The sequence below is a fragment of the Pteronotus mesoamericanus genome, unplaced genomic scaffold (assembly GCF_021234165.1).
Source record: "Pteronotus mesoamericanus isolate MK-2021 breed Mesoamerican mustached bat unplaced genomic scaffold, CSHL_Meso_final contig_22, whole genome shotgun sequence".
NCBI classification, from domain to species: domain Eukaryota; kingdom Metazoa; phylum Chordata; class Mammalia; order Chiroptera; family Mormoopidae; genus Pteronotus; species Pteronotus mesoamericanus.
This window is the reverse complement of record NW_026555090.1, coordinates 1,136,719-1,154,448: the sequence shown is the minus strand read 5'-3', so window position 1 is coordinate 1,154,448 and position 17,730 is coordinate 1,136,719. Positions and strand designations below refer to the sequence as shown.

General features: G+C 55.3%; 2 protein-coding genes across 3 annotated transcripts; one reads left to right on the top strand and one right to left on the bottom strand.

Moving 5' to 3' along the window:
• The first annotated feature begins 1,958 nt into the window (after nt 1-1,958).
• Nucleotides 1,959-3,774, top strand: RASD1 (ras related dexamethasone induced 1). Of its 2 annotated transcripts, none has more exons than XM_054571045.1 (2): nt 1,959-2,540; nt 2,785-3,774. In XM_054571045.1, exons 1-2 carry the CDS (start codon nt 2,255-2,257, stop codon nt 3,327-3,329), a joined length of 831 nt encoding a protein of 276 aa, XP_054427020.1. In that variant the 5' UTR covers nt 1,959-2,254; the 3' UTR covers nt 3,330-3,774. The 2 variants fall into 2 exon arrangements, with proteins under 2 accessions (XP_054427020.1, XP_054427021.1); XM_054571046.1 differs by having other exon boundaries at nt 2,859-2,941.
• Nucleotides 3,775-5,155: 1,381 nt separating this feature from the next.
• On the bottom strand, nt 5,156-17,457 carry MED9 (mediator complex subunit 9). The gene is made up of 2 exons (XM_054571044.1): nt 17,172-17,457; nt 5,156-6,828 (listed from the first exon to the last, which is right to left on the bottom strand). The coding sequence occupies exons 1-2, from the start codon at nt 17,378-17,380 to the stop codon at nt 6,612-6,614; spliced, it is 426 nt and encodes a 141-aa protein (XP_054427019.1). The 5' UTR covers nt 17,381-17,457; the 3' UTR covers nt 5,156-6,611.
• Between the last annotated feature and the right edge of the window lie 273 nt (nt 17,458-17,730).

Below are 17,730 nucleotides of genomic sequence, written 5' to 3'. Positions count from 1 at the left end.
GAGCCCGGCGCCCCAGCGCCCTCCTGGGAGGCGGAGGGAGGCCCGTCGTCCGGGGCGACGCCGCCCTGCCGGGCCAGCCCCCGCCGCCTCCTCGACGGCCCCGTGGGCAGCGGGCGCACCTCCTCAGCTCAGGCGGGGAGGGCCGGGCGGGCAGCGTCCACAGGGGCGGGCGGTGGGGCGGGGCCCGCCCGCTGGCCCCTCGGACTCGCGCGGAAGGAAGCGCGGCCAGAGTCCGGGCGGGCCGGAGCCGCCCGCGCTTCAGACCAGGCGGTGGCCCCCGGGCGCGCTCCCCGCGGGCCTCCTGGGGACGGCGGGAGGCGGGCGGGGCGCTCTGGGCAGCGGCCCCTGGAGGGGGTGCGGCCGGCACAGGCGGGGGACAGCAGGCGCCTCAGCCCTGGGGCTCAAGCCCAGCCGCTCGGGCCGGCGGGTCGCTGCCCTCTGCGTCAGCCTCTCCACCTGCAACCACAGCGAAGCGCTCAGGCCTCAAAGGTGGCGGCGAGGAAGCCCCGGGAACAGCTCCTGGCCAGGACCGAGCCCCTTCGGGCACCCGCCGTGGAGAGCGTGAGACTTTGCTGGAATCCTGTCACAGGCGGGCTGAAGAGACGACCTTCGAGAGCCCTTCCCGGGCGGCTGAGAGTCCACGGGCCCTCTGCGGACGGCGGAGGGGTGTGCGCTGGCACCCCAGGGCGGCCCAGGGCACCCTGACCCCTGTGGATGGGGGTGGGGTGGGGGCGGCACCAGCTAATGGCTCCCTCCCTGGACTCCTCCCAGTCAGGCGCGGCCAAAGCAACACACAGCGCAGCCTCCCCTGTGGCCTCGAGGAGCAACGGCCTTTCCGTGAGCTCCACGCTGGCGCCAGCCGGCTCCAGACACGGCCTATGTCCGGGCTCTCCGGGCGCCTCACCCCCTGGTTACTGATCACCCCGCTGCCCTCCTGTTTGCTCCGCCCCCCCACCCGCGCTCCGCCCCCGAGCCTCGCGGTCACTTACTGTTGTTGTTGTTGTGAGTACCAGGTCCTGCCTCCTGAACTGTCCGCACTCTCTCATCCGCGGTCACGGAACCAGGGCCGCCGCCTCCCAGGAGCAAGCAGCCTGAGGCCCAGAGAAGGCAAGAGGCGGCGCGGCGCGCCTAGGCCCGTCCTGGGCCCAGCTCCCCAGCTGTCAGGCGGAAGTGTTCGCCCAAGGGAATCTAAAAGCACAAAACGCTATGAAGGAGGGAGGACAGGACGTCGGCCCAGGCCTGACCAAGGAAGGGCCACTTTCTCGTCCGTTTTGGGTTGAAGACAGGAAAAGGAGGGGGATAATCCTTAGCAGAACACCCCGCCAGGCCCCAGGGCATATCTGGTGGAGAAAATGGAGAAGCTGAGGTTGGCGGCGGAGCGCCGGGCTGGGGACGGCTCCTGCCGAGGGCGGCCTGCCACCCCAAGGCCCGGTCGGCACCTTCCCTGACCCCAATCTTGCGGAGCCGGCCCACCCCAGCGGAGCGTGGCGCCCTCTGGCGCCCTCTGGCGACCGGAGCGGGCGGCCCCGGAACAAGCCCCAGGGACGGGAACCGGGATGGGCGCAGTGGGCTGTTTTCAGGCCTGAAAGAGGCAAGGTGCGCAGAGCCCCGGCGCGGGGCCTAGCACCTGGTGAGTGCCTGCTGTCACGCTGCTGCGATGACCGTATCACTATAGTTTTTCTCTGGGGAACCTGAGGCCCCAAGAAAGTGTGCGCGCGTTGTGGACGGGGTGCGTGCCCTAAGTCAGAGGTGGGAGGCACAGCTGGGACCACGACCCTGACGCCCTTGCGGCCGCTGACCCGGTGCGGTGGAAGAGCGCAGGGTCGGCGCGTCCTCAGCCTTAGCCGGATCCTCGGCTCAGGTTCCTAACCCGCCCCCAGCGGGGAGCCGCGGGCTGCTGCTGCTGGGCAGACGCGGACGCGGACGCGGGAGGGAGGGGGCGGTGGAGGCCCGGCGTGACGCACGGGGTGGGCGGGGCCGCCCCCCGGCTGCTTATAAAGGCGGCTGCGGGTCGCGGAGCGCAGAAGGAGCGAAGACTGTGTCCCAGAGTCGAAGCAGCTGCGGGAGCCGAGCCCCAACCAGCCGCAGCCAAGCAGATCCCCGGGCCACTCCGCGACACTCTCACCCCTCGCCCGCCCGCGACCCCTCCGCGGGCCTCTCTGCGACACTCTCAGCCCCTCGCCCGCCCGCGACCCCTCCGCGGGGCTCTCTGCGACACTCTCAGCCCCTCGCCCGCCTGCGACCCCTCTGCCCAATGAAATTGGCCGCGATGATCAAGAAGATGTGCCCGAGCGACTCGGAGCTGAGTATACCGGCCAAGAATTGCTACCGCATGGTCATCCTCGGCTCGTCCAAGGTGGGCAAGACGGCCATTGTGTCGCGATTCCTCACGGGTCGCTTCGAGGACGCCTACACGCCCACTATCGAGGACTTCCACCGCAAGTTCTACTCCATCCGTGGCGAGGTCTACCAGCTCGACATTCTCGACACGTCAGGCAACCACCCGTTCCCTGCCATGCGGCGCCTCTCCATCCTCACTGGTGAGCAGGGCGCCCGCGTGGGCAGCGGTGGGGGGATGGAGCTGCGCCACCAGGAGGGCTGCAGACCCTTGGCCCGGGGGCGCGGGCGAGGCCCGCCGCGCCCCGAGTTTGCGTGTGGAGGGGTCTGAGTGCCTGGCCCCCGGCTGCTGGAGCCCCCGCGGCCGGGCGACCCCCAAACTAAGACCAACTTAAGTTGTCCCCTTGGCAGCCTCTCTCACCTCCCCTCTCCTGCTTTTCCCCGCAGGAGACGTTTTCATCCTGGTGTTCAGCCTGGACAACCGCGACTCCTTCGAGGAGGTGCAGAGGCTCAAGCAGCAGATCCTCGACACGAAGGCTTGCCTCAAGAACAAAACGAAGGAGAACGTGGACGTGCCCCTGGTCGTCTGCGGCAACAAGGGTGACCGGGACTTCTACCGAGAGGTGGAGCAGGCCGAGATCGAGCAGCTGGTGGGCGACGACCCCCAGCGCTGCGCCTACTTCGAGATTTCGGCCAAAAAGAACAGCAGCCTGGACCAGATGTTCCGGGCGCTCTTCGCCATGGCCAAATTGCCCAGAGAGATGAGCCCGGACCTGCACCGCAAGGTGTCGGTGCAGTACTGCGACGTTCTGCCCAAGAAGGCGCTGCGGAGCAAGAAGCTGCTGCGAGCCGGGGGCGGCGACCAGGCCGACGCCTTCGGCATCGTGGCGCCCTTCGCGCGCAGACCCAGCGTGCACAGCGACCTCCTGTACGTGCGCCAGAAGGCCGGCGGTGGCCAGGCCAAGGACAAGGAGCGCTGCGTGATCAGCTAGGGCCCCTACCCCGACCCTGCGCCGAGGACAGAGCCTAAGGAGGACCTTTTCGTTCAGAAGTCCAATCTTATGTCTGGTCCAGCCCTGCGGGCCCGCCCTGTGCCACGTGCTCGAGTGTGTAGTGGCGTCTTCCCTCCCCAGGCCCGGGGCCCCACCTGCTGGGGAGGTGGGAACAGCTGAGAAGGGCAGGCCATCTGCTCTGGAAGGAAAGAGAACTGGGGGACACTGGCGCCCACTGCCCCCAGTACCTGGGGACACAGGCCCAGCAGAGGCTGAATTTGTCTGGTTTCTCAAAAAGATGGAAGACTTGGGAGGGAGTGAGTGTTAATCAGCCACTGTTAGGCTTGGAGAAACCCGCGCCTGCTGGAGGGTTAAACAAACGGCATGACCTTGTGTGTGACTCCGAGCTGCCCCGACAGCTGGCAAAAGCCCTCGCCCTCCTGAAACTAAGGGGTGTGGGCCCAGTGACCTGTTTACATGTGTGCGTGAAGCTGCACGAAGGAAAAACTTGCACTTTAATAGTTCTGGTGTCGTCATGAACAAAATCTTATCCAGATGTTTATACTGTGTGTAATATCCAGATGTTTATACTGTGTGTAAAACGGTCTTTATTGTTACTTTTTTAAATATAAAATAATTTAAAATGACAACCTGTGCTTTCCTTGCTTCTAGAAGTGGCAGGAGGGGGAAGGGAAGGGACGGGTTTCTACTTCAGCGGAATTAGGTTCACCTTCCCCAGAGCTGGCAAATAACCCCGGCATCCGGAAGATCCTTTCAGTTCTCCTGGGAGAAAAGCAACCCCTCCAACCCCGCGCAAAAAAAAAAAAGAAAAAAACAAAAAAGTCAGCCCCAGGTGACCAGGCTGAAGCCCTTCTATCTGGGGAACGGTTCCTGAGAGGTCTAGGATGAAAATGAAGGACTTCAGGGTATGCCTAGAGATGCGTCTTTCTAGCGGTTCACCTGTTTCCCCTCGCCCAGCCGCAAAGCGCCCCCGGGACTGTGCTCCAACTGTTCTGTCCCGTGCTCAGCGCAGGCCCAGGATGACAGAGGCCATCAAACCTGAAACTCACAGAGGGTGAGGCGCCTCCAGGCCCTGCTTTCGCAAGGACGGACACAGGGTCCTGGGATGCCGACTCGGTGCCAGGCCGGCGCCGGGCCCGTGTGGCTGTGCGCAGCCAGGACCGCCCAGCCTCCGGCGCCCCTGCAGCTCCAGGAAGCATTTTCTGCCACAGGCGGGTCCAGCACCGTTCTCCGCCTGCCCTCCTTTTCTCAGCAGTTGAGGGCACCGCTCCCAATTCAGGACCCAGTCCTCCCCCAGTTGTGCAAGTTCAGGACAAGTGACACCCACCAAGCCTCACATCCTTCACGAGGAAAACACAGAGAATGCCTTCTGTGTGGGGTTGCATGAGGATTACTAGGTGCGATGTTTAAAAAGCACTCAGCGGTGTCTGCCACCCGGTAATGAGACACGCTGGCCTCACGAGGGTGCTCAGCCCATAGAGGGGCAGTGGGTGTGGTCCCAGGGGAGGGGGCTCCCTACAAGGTCGCCCCCGCCTCTGGAATGCTGGGTGGCAGTGGGCAAGCGCGGCGACCCACCAAGCCCCCCAGGCCCTTGGGGACCAATGCTGGCTCCCAGGGAGCTCTTTTCACCTTAGTTTAGCCACGTGAGTGCGGGGTGGGGGGGACTTGCGGGAGGTGTGGTGTGCAGGTTGTCACAATTTGTTGTCTTCTTTAAGCAAAGTGAACGTACCCAAGAGACAGCCTACCATGAATTTCTCAGTACAAAAACCAAGATGTCCTGAGAACAGAGCATCAGTTCATTTAATTATACTCTTGAAACACATCACAAGGCGTAACAGTGAAATTTCAGCCTTACAGAAAGGCCCCGGTGGTCCTGCATTTCTATGTGCTTCATGTTTCATGGTATTTGGTCAAAGCCTGAAAACTGGCCCACACACTACTGTGAAATTTCAAGAAAATAACTGATTCAGTTAAATAATGGTCCCAAGGTAGAAGTTTAATAGGTGACTACCCACTTAAATTCAGAGTCTGCTTTTCTGTCCAAAGCCACTGAAACTGGATATCCCCCTTCACACATCCCTGAGTTCCCAGCAGGCCTGCCATCCGACAGGTGGCTGCAGGGCCACATGGATGGAACCCCTGCCAGAAACACCTCCAGCCACCCGCCCACGAGGCCTGCCAGCAGGCGCCTGGTAAGCCCCTGAGCTGGTCAGCAGCGGTTGTGCGCTCATTTCTAGATTTAGATGATATTCAGTTACTATTCTCGCCTGATCCTTAAGAGGCAAATATAACGTCCCACCTGCAGGAAATTAGGGGGGTTTGTAAACATTTTATAAACCAGAACTTGGTGGCGTAACTTCCAGGCCTAGCTTGCCCGCCGTTCACAACAGAACCGGAACTGGAAGGTCATATCTGGCAAGGCCCGTGCCCCTGGAAGCCCGAGTCTACGCAGAAACAGCGCCCTCCCGCCCTGTTAGGTGTGAAGTGGGTGGCCAGTCTCGGGCATTAATTGGCTCAACTGAGATGCCTGAAGATGACAGGAGACTAAGGAAGCAAGAGCTAAAAGTAACAAGAGCACGTAGGTGGCCAAGAACCTGGACACAGGCCACCTGGCAGGGCTCTAGCGGACACCCCCGTGGACGCAGTTATAGTCACCGGCTCAAACATAAAACAAACAATTTCAGGAGAAAAAGCCAGCCTGGAGCCTTTCAGAACTCTCTCACAGCCCGCCTTCCGTCCCCGTGTTGAACCCACAGCACGTGTACACAGGCCTAGCTGCCCAGCGGGGTCTGTGCGAAGGTCCCACAGCGCTGCTGTCAGGCGGGGAACAGTGTGTATCCCGCACGCACTGGCCACACCCAGGGGGCAGAGGAGCAGGGAGGCAGGAAGCAAAGAGGAGGGGCCTTCCTTCCCGCTCTGCTCTTCAGCTATACCCGTGGAGCCGAACCCAGAGCAGGCAGCCCCTCCCCAGAGGTAGGCGTAGAGGCCTCCATCCCCGCTGCAGCCTCTAGGACAGTCATACATGTATCTGTACACATGGAAGCTCTCACAAAGCCAAGCTCCCAGGCTGGCTCCTCTCACAGGCAATACCAAGCTCAGCTAAGGAAGCAGCACAGTAGCCCCGCAGCCCCAGCCAGCTGCAAAGTTCAGAGCTGGGGTCCGAGGGAACCACACTTCACAGACCCCACTGGGGGCAGGGGCAGTGAGGCCATTCGCTCGCTCTTCCGTTCCTCCTCGGACACTCCTCAAAGCTCGCCTCATCTACTCCTTGGGGATCTCAAACATGCAGAGGCTCTTGTACTTCTGCAGAAGTTCGTTCTTGGTCCTGACTTGCTCCCGGAGGCTGTGCAGCTGCTGCTGCTGCTGCTCAGGGCTCAGGTGGATGCCAGGCATGGTGCTGACGACCTTTCGCATCTCCTGGAACTTGGTTTTGAGGGCGTTCAGGTCCTGATGGATGTCTGGGCTGTCCTTGTCCATGCTGCAGGGCCAGAGGGAAGTCATTAGCATTTGTAGCTCAGATCAAAACCACCCATGGCTTCCCCCCTCTGCATCCCACAGAACTCTTGCTTTCTGTTTGCCCCCTTACCTGGCTGTGTGCCCCCAGAGGACAGGACTGGTTCTTGGTCATGCAGCCCTAAGGTAGGCATGTGACAGCCGCTTAGCAAAGCACCGCAGCGCATGGCCAGATCGACGCCGCCATCGGTTAGCTAAGGGGCGCTCGCAGCTGTCTCCCCAGTGCCTGGCTCAGTCCCTGGGCACTTGGACACTCCAGCAGCATTTGTTTAAAGAATGGATACTTAGCAAATAAGTTATAAATGTGTGTTGAATGAACACATCATTCCCAGTATCAGGTGACAAATGGCAAGCAAAACTTGCTGAAATACCACATTTCTTCTCATTTGAGCCATTTCCAGGTCAATTGAGAGACTATGAGCTAACAGCAGCTCATTTTAGCTGACCTTTTGAGCTTGAATCTGTTAACCTAAAAACTAATCTCCACAAAGCTATTCATAAAATTTGTTAGTTACGAACTATTGAAAACTTTTCAGCAGGTACTAGCATTCTCATACCATAGTTACATAAACTCCTTGACTTCAGGTCAGGTTCATTTTAAAGGCAGGATCATTCACATCGCCTCACGGCTACTATGAGCTGCCCAGAGAGCCACGCTACCCTGCCACAATTCGGTAGGTGATTCTGAAAGTCATAAACCACTGAGGCCCAAGACGGGAAAACTGTCAATGATCATTTTTAAAAAATAATGTTCACCCCTAGTGGGAAATTTCAACCCACAGTGCTACTTCATATTTATTATTCCTCACTTCCCTGCTCATGTGGACAGAATATCCACCTTTCCTAGGGATCCATCGCTTACAGCTCATACCTGGCAAATGAGATGGCCACTAGGGCCTGCTCACTATTTATCAATAGCTCTAACTCAGAGACAAGATATGGAGAATCAATCATTTATTCTCAGGAAAGAATGGCCAAACATTTCTTGTCATCTGAGGCGCTCAGTTTATATATGTCGACACTTAATGGTGTACCTTCCCTCAGTTTCTAGGGAGGAGTATTCTTTTTTCTTTAACTTTTATTTATTTATAGAGAGAGGGAAAGGGAGGGAGAGAAACACCAGTTGTCTCTCACGTGGCCCCAACTGGGGACATGGCCTGCAACCCAGGCCCGTGCCCTGACCGGGTATCAGACCACTACTACCTTTCTGTCTGCGGGACAACGCCCAGCCCCCTGAGCCACACCCGTCGGGGGCGGGAGGGATATTCTTGAGAGCTGTAAGGAAGCAAGTAGAGAGTATGTCTTATTTTAACTCTTTAAGGTCTCAGCTCAGGTCCACAACTCTGAGCAGAAACCACCTCTCTGTCTGAAATCACTATACTTGGATGGCATAACTGTTAACTCGATTATGGATTTTAGTTCTGAGGGAGTTTTGAAATTATAGTTTTAAGAAAACTGCTTCACATCACATAAGTCTGAAAGGACATAGTAAAAACAAACAAAAATACATAAAAATTTGGAAGGAAGTTATGATAATCCAGTTCTGGAAGCAAATATAACCTGACCCCAAAGAATTTTAAATTCTGACAGTAAAACGTAGATGCTCCTTTCTAAAAGCCCCCGAATCTCAAGGGCTGCCCACTCGTTACCAGGTGGACTGTAAGTGGAGGCGTCCGTTGCCGGGCAACAGAGGAGCCGCAGGAGAGCCTCCGGAGAGGGAGCTGAGCCAGAGGGGCCGCGCGGACCACAGCGGGGCGGCTCTGCAAACCTCGCAGCTGCCCTAGTTGTGGAGGTGACCGGCATGGAATTCCTGGGACGAGACACACACTCTGTTCAGGAGCTGGCGCAGCCTGAGCGGGGGCCGCTGGGCCAGGATGACTATGCCTCCCTCATGCCGAAGAAAAGAGGCCCAAACACTGAGTGAACAAAAGCAGAAAACTCCAAGTGGGCCTGCCTTTGTGGCCAGCGTTAGTCATCATCTAACTTTAGAAAGGAAAAGGAGACCAGGCCAGTCAGGAAGCATGAAAAGCGTGCAAAGAAGAGCAAGGAGAGGGCACTTCGGTCCCACCTACTGTAGTTTTAAAGGCGGACAAAATACTCCTCCTATGGCTTGACTGACAAGCCGCTTCCTGACAGTCTTTTGTGCACGTCTGGGTGAGGCTCCGCATCCCTGCAGCGGTGGCCGCAGACATTCCGAATCTGTGTCACCAGACTCGGGGGCGAACACCACCGGTTCCGGCAGGGGAGTCTGCGAACAGCGTTTAGTACAGGTGGCAGTAAGCATGGCACAGCTGAGCTTTTAGTCTAAGTGCTTCAGGACTTGAAAATGCAGACTGGGAACAACAGAGCAAAAGCGTGTCTCTGGATAGAAGGACAAGAACCCACCAGACCACTGAAGTGAACCTCCTCCCAAGCCGAGTGTCACTTCTCGTGACCTCTCGGGAGCATCTGACTCAGTTTCCCATTTCTTTCTCCTCAAACCTTCCATCCCCCTCAGCCCCCGGCCCTCAGCGTCCCAGCTGGCCCATCCTGGGACCAGGCCTTCTTGCCCTCTCTGCCTCCCACACTAACTGCAGTGGCTGGCAGCTTTCTAAACTAGTGTTTTTGTTGTTGTTATTTATTATGACAGTAATAGGTGCTTCAGGGGTTAAATTAAATTGACAGATACCAAGGCTTAGCAAAGTCCCTCTAATGCTGTGTCCCAGAGGCGACCTCTGTTAGTATGTGGTCTACGTTGTTTCACATTGCTTCAAAAGATACAGCAACATACAAAAACACACATAATTTTCTCGCTTTGGCCATACTACACACGTGGTTCTGATTCTTGCTGTTTTTCCCTTGCATGTCTTTTCATGTTAACACATATACAGTTATACAGCTAAATTATTTGGCTGTTGATAGGTGTTTGCAGTTTACAATTTATCACTTACAATTACAGTAACAGATATTTTATACCTGTATCTGTACGTATTTGTGCAAGTATTTTGGTAAGGTAAGTTCCCAGAAGTGGGATTTTGGGATCTAAGGTTATGGGTGTACCATACATTTCCACAGACTACCAACCCTCCAGAGCCTGGTGACCGTGGACGCCACCCCACCCCTCACACTCTCGGCGCCATCGGCCGCTGCGCTAGCAGCCGGCTGGGTGTCTCTGCGCCGGCTCTGCCAGCACGTAAGGGCCTTTGGGAGGGATGTCTCTGAACCCCACTCGCACCCTTGCTTTTATCTATTCCTGACTTACATGCGAAAAAACCTACTTTTTAGGGAGGAATAACAAAATGTTCTGTTAAAAGAAGTTTGAAAAAAATACTACTGTACAAAATAGTGCAGAATGTGTTTATCTGCTCCTACACTTTCTGATGCGGAGAGTACCTCCCAGCCCAGGCCTCCTTCCTGAAATTCAGCTTCCTTGTTCCACCAGTTACCAGGAATTTTCTCCTTGGAGACTTGCAAAGCTAAAGGAAACTCACTGCCTCCTTAGCACACCCACATTCAGATAAAGGGCGCCCCATGCACACGACTAGGGTGAGCCAGAAGCAGGAGCTTTGCGCCCTGCTGTCTACAGCCGCCGGTCCTGCCAACTCCCCCTCCTACACACCCCTCAAGCCCCACCCCCTGCCTTGTCCTATCACCAGTTTCCTACAGACCTAGGTCTCCTCCTCCTCCTCCTAATCTACCTGGCCCCACCAACCTTTACAGAACTTAAGTCTGTGCTAAAAAGCCCCAGATGGCTCCCCCACCTCCAGACGACACCTGCCGGGCAGGGTCGCTGCTCACTGCAAAGGGAGCTACCCAGGCCCACACACAGGGAGCCGTCAATCTTAACACCCCCTTCTTCCCAAGACCCAGGGTAAAGCTTCCATGGATGATATCGCTCATCTTGTGCTAAGTAGCTGCAAACCCACATGTCCGCCTTCAAGGAGCCTGTGCTCCGGCAGGTGCGTGGCAGGTTATCCTGCGTGAACAGAGATGGAGCGGCACAGGAGGGAACAGGCTTGTGAGCAGGCCCAGAAATAATTCTTCCAAACAGTCCACAAACGTTCCCTGTATGGGCGTCCATCTTTTCACTGGGACGTGGCTGAAGGAGAAGGTGGCGAACGGCAAGGGGGCTGCAGGACGGAGCGCGCAGACCAGCCCCACGCAGCGGCAGGCATCACGCGAGCTTCTCCGCTAGTGCGGGGGCTGCTCCCTCCACCACCCAGGGAGAGGCCTCAGCTCGTGGGCACGGCTGGCAGACTGAAACAGCTACTTGTCCGGGGGAGGCAGGTCAGTAACATCCCATTCCCGTGAAGGGAGTCCTGCAGGGCTCTGAGGTCTTACTGACCGGCCGCAACAGCAAATGAACTTGTTTTAAGCAGTCTGGTTCCAGCTTAAAAGTTAAAGGACAAAGTAGTGTGTTCATCACCTGAAATACCTCCACGGTATCAAAGATGATGGCTCTCCTCTACTTACCCAGCTACCTAAAAAATATTAAACTAAAAAATTAAATTAAAAAATGTCTAAGTACCCATGCTGACAAAGTACTTTTGCTAGGCGAGCCAAAACCATCAGGTAAGGCAATAACAACTGCAATTCAGAATTCCTACGCTGGGACACCTTAGTTCTAGACGCAGATTAGATTTGGCAAGTTTGAAAGAAACAGAAATTGTTAACTTTCCCTGGTCCAACAGGCCTCATTTTATTTCTTCTTTATTACATATGTACATCTATAATGTGATTTCTATGCATACCAAAAAAGGTCTCAGACTGCTGGCATCTATAAAATTTCTTACAGGCATAAAAACGAGGTTTTTCTTTTCCCTTTCCTCATTCTTTGGAAATGACATAAATGTTGAGTTTCTGACTTTCCGTTCATCCACGGAGAAGACACCAGGAAAGGTGAGGGCACACGGGGCTGTGCAGCTCGCCTCCAGCCCCAGGCCAGCGCGCCCCGGCCAAGGGCGCTGCAGGAACCGGGGGCTCTTCAGTCGGAGGCGGCGGCCTCTGAGCAGGTCCTTGACGACACGCGGTGCTTCCCTGGGCAAAGCGAGGGCAGAGGGCTTTGGAGTGCGCACGAGTCTGGAGGTCTCCACCCACCCAAAGGCACTCGCATCAGAATGACGCACTCTGGGCTTTGTCGCACAGCTCAGGCAGGACCTTATCTGAGGACAGTCTGCAGAGATCAGAGTGGAGGGCTAAGCATTGGCAAAAGCAATCTGGAAAGACTTTTTGAGCAGAGAAAAATTAACCTGTTCACATGCACAGGATGAACTAGAGAGAGAAGAGGATAAAGACAAAGAGACAAATTAAGAAATGATTTTAAGATCCAAAAATGAGGTTCGAAAACCTGGACCATCAGTGGTATCAACAGGCTGATTGGAAATCAAGATTAAAGTCTAACTGTTCTACTAACCAAAAGCATCAGGCATCTCAGGCCAGCTACTAGGAAATGGGCTGGGAAAGGTGAAGGTGCCCCGGGTAAATACAAACAAGAACGAGGACAGAGAGAGGACGAGCCTTGGGAGACAGTTCAATGTACCACGAAGGCTTGACGATGAAAACAGTCTGGTGCTGGAGAAGAAGAGAATGTCCAGAATTAGATCAGAAACACGGGGCTTCAGTGTATGACAGGGCAACAGCTCAAGCAGAGAAAATAATAAATATTCAGTAACAGCAGTGGGAAGATACGGCTAACTGGAGGAAAACCCAGGCCGCTCCCTAACTCTTTCCATCAAAGTCCAAAAGCATCAGATTAAAAAAAAAAAAAAAAAAGATGAAAACGTAAGTCTCTTAGAAAGAAGGGATCTACATGTATCATACTATTAGAGGCGGCCTTCTAACTAGGACCAAAACGCAGAAGCCACAAAGGAAAATCTTAACCAATCTGCCTCATAAAATGATATGCTTCTGAACAACAACAAACCCCCTCAAGTCAAAAGAGAAGCAAGAGCTCAGGGAAAAAATTTAAAATACTCTAGAAAAAGGCGTACTTCCTCACTGTACAAAGAGCCCATAAAAAGAGGAATGACCTAATAGAAAAATGGGCAGTTTAGAGTGAAGAAAATAACAAATGACATATAAAGATGCATATGAAAAAGTGCTTTGCCTTGTATCATAAGACATAGATTGATACAATGTATCATTTATGACCTATTAGATTAACCAAGATTAAAAAGTTAATGGTGATGAAAGGCGTTTGGGAAAGATACAAATACTGTTGCTGAAGCATAAACTGATGCATTCTTCCTGAATTTACTAATGGTGATCAAAATTTTAAATTCACAAGTCCTGTTACTAAGGATATTTAAAGTATTAACACAGGAAACGGGAAGAAACCCTTTTTCATTTCACATGTTTCTGAAATGGCAATTTTAATTGTTTTAAAAACAAAATGTTTTAATTAACTAATGAAGTAGTACTCTACTTCTTTACTCACCCTGCAGGCAAGGCACACACGACTGAAAAAGGGCCACCGGAGAAGCCACAGAAGAGGGAGAGGCCAGGCGACCGAGGCTGAGCTGGCCCCGGCCTGCCTCTGCCTCCCAGGCCCGCCGGGCCCGTGTCCTTCCCAGCCGGCTCCCCGGCCTGTGCGGAGACCCCACACCCACCCGAGCACAAACGTGACTGAGGCCCCCTGGTCTGAAAGCTTCGCTAGCTCCCCCAGAGGACAGCCTCACCCCCTCCGGGGGCACACTCCCCCGAGCTTCCTGGCTCCCCCACTTTTCCAGCTCTCCCCTCCCACCCTGGATTTGTGTTCTTTCCAGCCCCACTAAAGCAAGTGGCCCCGCACGAGCCGATGCTGTTTCTTGGTGCCCCACCCTTACACACGCTCCTCCTGCAGCCCCCTTCCTCCCTCACAATTTAAGGCCCGTCCTGGCGTCACCCCTTAGTGAGCCTTCTGACTCCTGCAGGCGTCGCGAGGTCTCCTCTCCCATCACTGCCCTCACCTCAGCCTGTCTCCTTCCCTCATCAGCCTAGAAACACAAATGCATACTTGGACATATTTTAAAATCGGATCCTAGCCTTTTTTCCACGGTTACCACATCCCTCCTCTTTGTGCCTGCGATTTTGTCCAAGTGATTTTTTTCGGCTCCCCTTTTGCCCTTTCCCTAGGGGTTTTCTTCACATGTCTAGTGACCTTGGTCATCCAGTCATATGAACCAACTCAGTTCATCTCGGGGGGGGGCCCCGTGACTTCTCCCTTGGGATGGTTAGACATGCAAGAGAAGGTGTCTCTGTTTTCTTCAGCTGCAGTGAAGACGACAGGTGGGGGAAGGCAAGGGTGGGGTCTTAGTATCATTCAGCATGTGAACTTCCTCTGAAACCCATTTCCAGGGGGGTTCCCTCCCCTCAAACTCCCACAAAGTGCCTAGCGTCTCCGCAGTCCAGATGCACTCTGGCGCATTCTTTCCTAAGGATAAATCTTGGGAGAGAGCAACCCTCTGTCTCCCAAACTGGAAGAGGGGCAGCTACCTGTCTGCTTATACTTGGGGGAGAGAACTATGGGGACCGCCTTCTTACATACACTCGTAAGTACCCCTCCTGTTCCCAGTCCCCCTTCCCCTCTACTTGCACAGGTCCCTTCCTGAGATTCAGGGGGAGGCCACAGTCAAAAGCAGCTGCTTCTGGCTGTTTCTTGGGGCTGGTAAAGGGTTAGCCCTTTGCTATCTACTTTGTGGCAATTACCTCCTCTCCCGTTTTTTTGGTTTTGTGTTAAAAACAAAACGAAACAAAACAGCCCTGGCCAGGTGGCTTGGTTGGTGGGAGTGGCATCCCACAGACCAAAAGGTCAAGGGTCAATCCCTGGTCTGCGCACAGTCCTAGGCTGCAGGTTCAACCCCTGGCTGAGGCGCATACAGGAGGCAACCAATCAATGTTTCTCTCTCACATCGCTTCTCTCTCACATCGATATTTCTCTCTCTCTCTCTACCCCTCCTTCCTCCCTCTCTAAAAATCAATAAACGTATCCTCAGGTGAGGATTAAAAAATAAAAAGTACAGCTTTTCATTGTCCTTTTAGAGTAAACACACACATATAACCAACCCATTGTCTTCACCAGACTGCTCTTGAGTACACCTCATGACAACCTCATGATTTAAGTATTGTTAGACGCACTTCACAAAAGAGGCTCAGAGAAGCTGTTTAACCAAGGTCACCTAGTCCGTATATTATCAAGTTAGAGTTCAAGTCCATTGTTTGAGGTCCATTATTATTATTATTAGTCACATATTCGAGATTCTAAAAAAAATTAAGGCCTAGAAAGACCACGTGTTCACCAGGAGTACAAGGCAAGCATGTGTCCAATCTGTGTTTTCATTTCTCTGTATTTTTGTTAAAACCAGTACACTTGCGATCCAGCACTGCCCTGGGACTGCAGGGCCTGCACTTGCACTTGCGTGTGCGCTCTCACGGCGGCCAGAGGTGCTACTTGGTGATCAGAGGCGCGTGAGAACAGAACAGGGTGTGCCTCCCCCTCTGAACAGTACGGTCACACCGAGTAAAGCCGGACGAAACCAGGGCGCAGTGTGAGAACATGGCTTTACAGCTGCCTGCAAAGCGGAGGAAGCGTCAGGCCGCCCCACATCAAGTGACTCCAATCTGGCTAAACTCAGAACAAGCTGCGCCAGGACAGCCAACACTCGATGCTGTGAGGAGCAACTCCATTTCAGCCAAATATCCCAGGAGAAACAAATGTTCCCTTGAGTGTCGCTGCAAGAGTGAATTTGTTTTAACTTACTTTGTTTTCGTTTTTAATGGTTGAGTAAGAGTTGTAAGCTGAGCAACTTAGATCTAGTGCCATGTGGATTCAAGTAACAGGACTAAAAATAGCTTGGGCAAACCCGGGATCGAGGGGCTTTGGCTGCATTTTTAGTTTCCTTTTCCCTGTAGGCAGGGCCCGTTTTAAAGCTCAGGTAGCCTGCAGACTGGCCCAAGGACGGCAGCCCCTGCTCCGAGGCTGTGAGAACGGGCCTGCAGCAGGGATCGACCGGGGCAGCTTCGCGTCTGCGAGCTCCCGCGCCTCCTGGGCTAGGGGTCCCTCCCGGGCGTGTCTTCTCCCCCCTCACTCTTGAGTGCCCCAGCGGGTGAGCAACGTGGGGGTGGAAGCGGCCCTTTTTACTAGGCACGCCCCACAGCATGCAGCAATGTTGGATCTGCCAGAAAAAGAAAGTGCAGTGAGCACTGCTCCGCTGTCACGGGTGAGAGCCTGGGGCTCAGAGCTGGGCTCGCCCCAGGTCCCCAGGATGGAGCCGGGCCCAAGGAGCACAGGGCTGGCTCTGTTGAGCACACCTGGGCGGCTGTCCCCAGGTCGGCCATTCACGGCTCTGAGCGTCTGCTGGACTCAGGGGCCTGTTGATGGGAGAGACCTGGTTCTTCTTGCTGACGCATGTAAAGGATTACATATCAGCAAATAAGAATGTGCAATCAGTTTATTAGCGGTCAATTCCTATGGAAGAGAACGGGCCCAGCTGAGATAGGGTGGGGGGACGGTGAAAGACACAGGTTCAGGGCTAAGGGGGCAGCAAAAGGAAGGACTGCCGGAGGCCAGGGCGGCACGCCCCGGGCGGCCGGCGCCAGGAGAGCAACTCCTTCGTTCTGGACTTACAGAGTTGCCGGGATGGGAGTAAAAATGTTACATATTGATTAACAGGTGAGTGTGGTGCCAGCTTTCCTGGGGGGGAGTGACTACCCAGACTCAGGTGTGTGTAGGGGTCATTAGCCTGAATCCGCATCTTGCTCCTGCCTCCACTTGTTCATCTTGTTGTAAAACAGGTTGGTGACAGGAGGCAGTTAATTACAGATGGGGCAGTTCCCTGAAGTTATTTATGGGCTGCTTCTTTGGGCCCTGGGGTCCCTCTCCCGCCTTTCAGGCCTTGGGATGGAAGCGCAGTTCCAAGCGTTCTTGCCCAGGCATGGGAACGCTACAAAGACTTTCAAGGACTTCCCTCCCCCGGGGGCAACATAGGATTTCCCGTGATGCTGGGACGCCCGGCAATACTACCGGACCAGGCTCGGGACTGCTGAGCTAGCAGGTGAGACAGGTCTCCCTCCCCCGTCCCTGCCTTGGTTTACTATTCATTCCACCTAAGGGATAAAAGGCGTTTCCTGGCAACCAGGATGCTAGACTCCGTCAGTAACAGCCCCGCAGTCTCAGAGTTCTTCCTACGCTGCCTCCTGCCCCAGACCCACCCAGCGGGGCCTGACCAGGGCCTCCCCCGGCCAGCTTCGCCCTTTAAGAAGGGGGGCGGCCCAGCGCGCCTAGGCCCCTGCCGCTCTGAAACGGGAGGAGAAGGAGGGCGTGCTGTGGCCGGTCCTCCCCGCGGCCCTTACCATTTGATGATGTTGTGAACCAGAGGTAAGAAGGAATAGCTCTCCTCCTTCATGGCCGCGGGGGACGGCGGCCTTGTCGCCGGAGACGGCTGCTGCGGCGCGGCGACCGGCGGCGGCGGCTGAGGCTTCGTCTCGGGCAGCGGCGGCTCGGCCGGCGGCGGTAACGCGTCCTCGGCTTGTCGCCCGGCGGCTAACCCGGCAGAGGCCATAGTGCTCGGGACTCTACGAGTCAGTCAGTCGCTCGGTCAGTTCGGAAGCAGGAGCTGCGCCGGCGGCCGCCGAGTGTCGCGGGACCCAGTACGTCACTTCCGCACGCCCGCGGGGGCGGGACCTGGAGGAGGGTGTTCAGCGTGCGCGCTAGGCGCGGGGCGGGGCGGGGCGGGGCGGGGCGGGGCGGGGCGGGCAGCTGTTACTAGGCAACAGGCGGTTGGAGGGTGTAGGGTACCCTGAATTTGGTTGTGAAGATAGGTAAATTACCAGTTAGTCAAGAATAGGAGATTCATTTCATAAAAACATGTTATTCTTATTCACTTGATGAAGAGGATCCAACAGCAGCTCA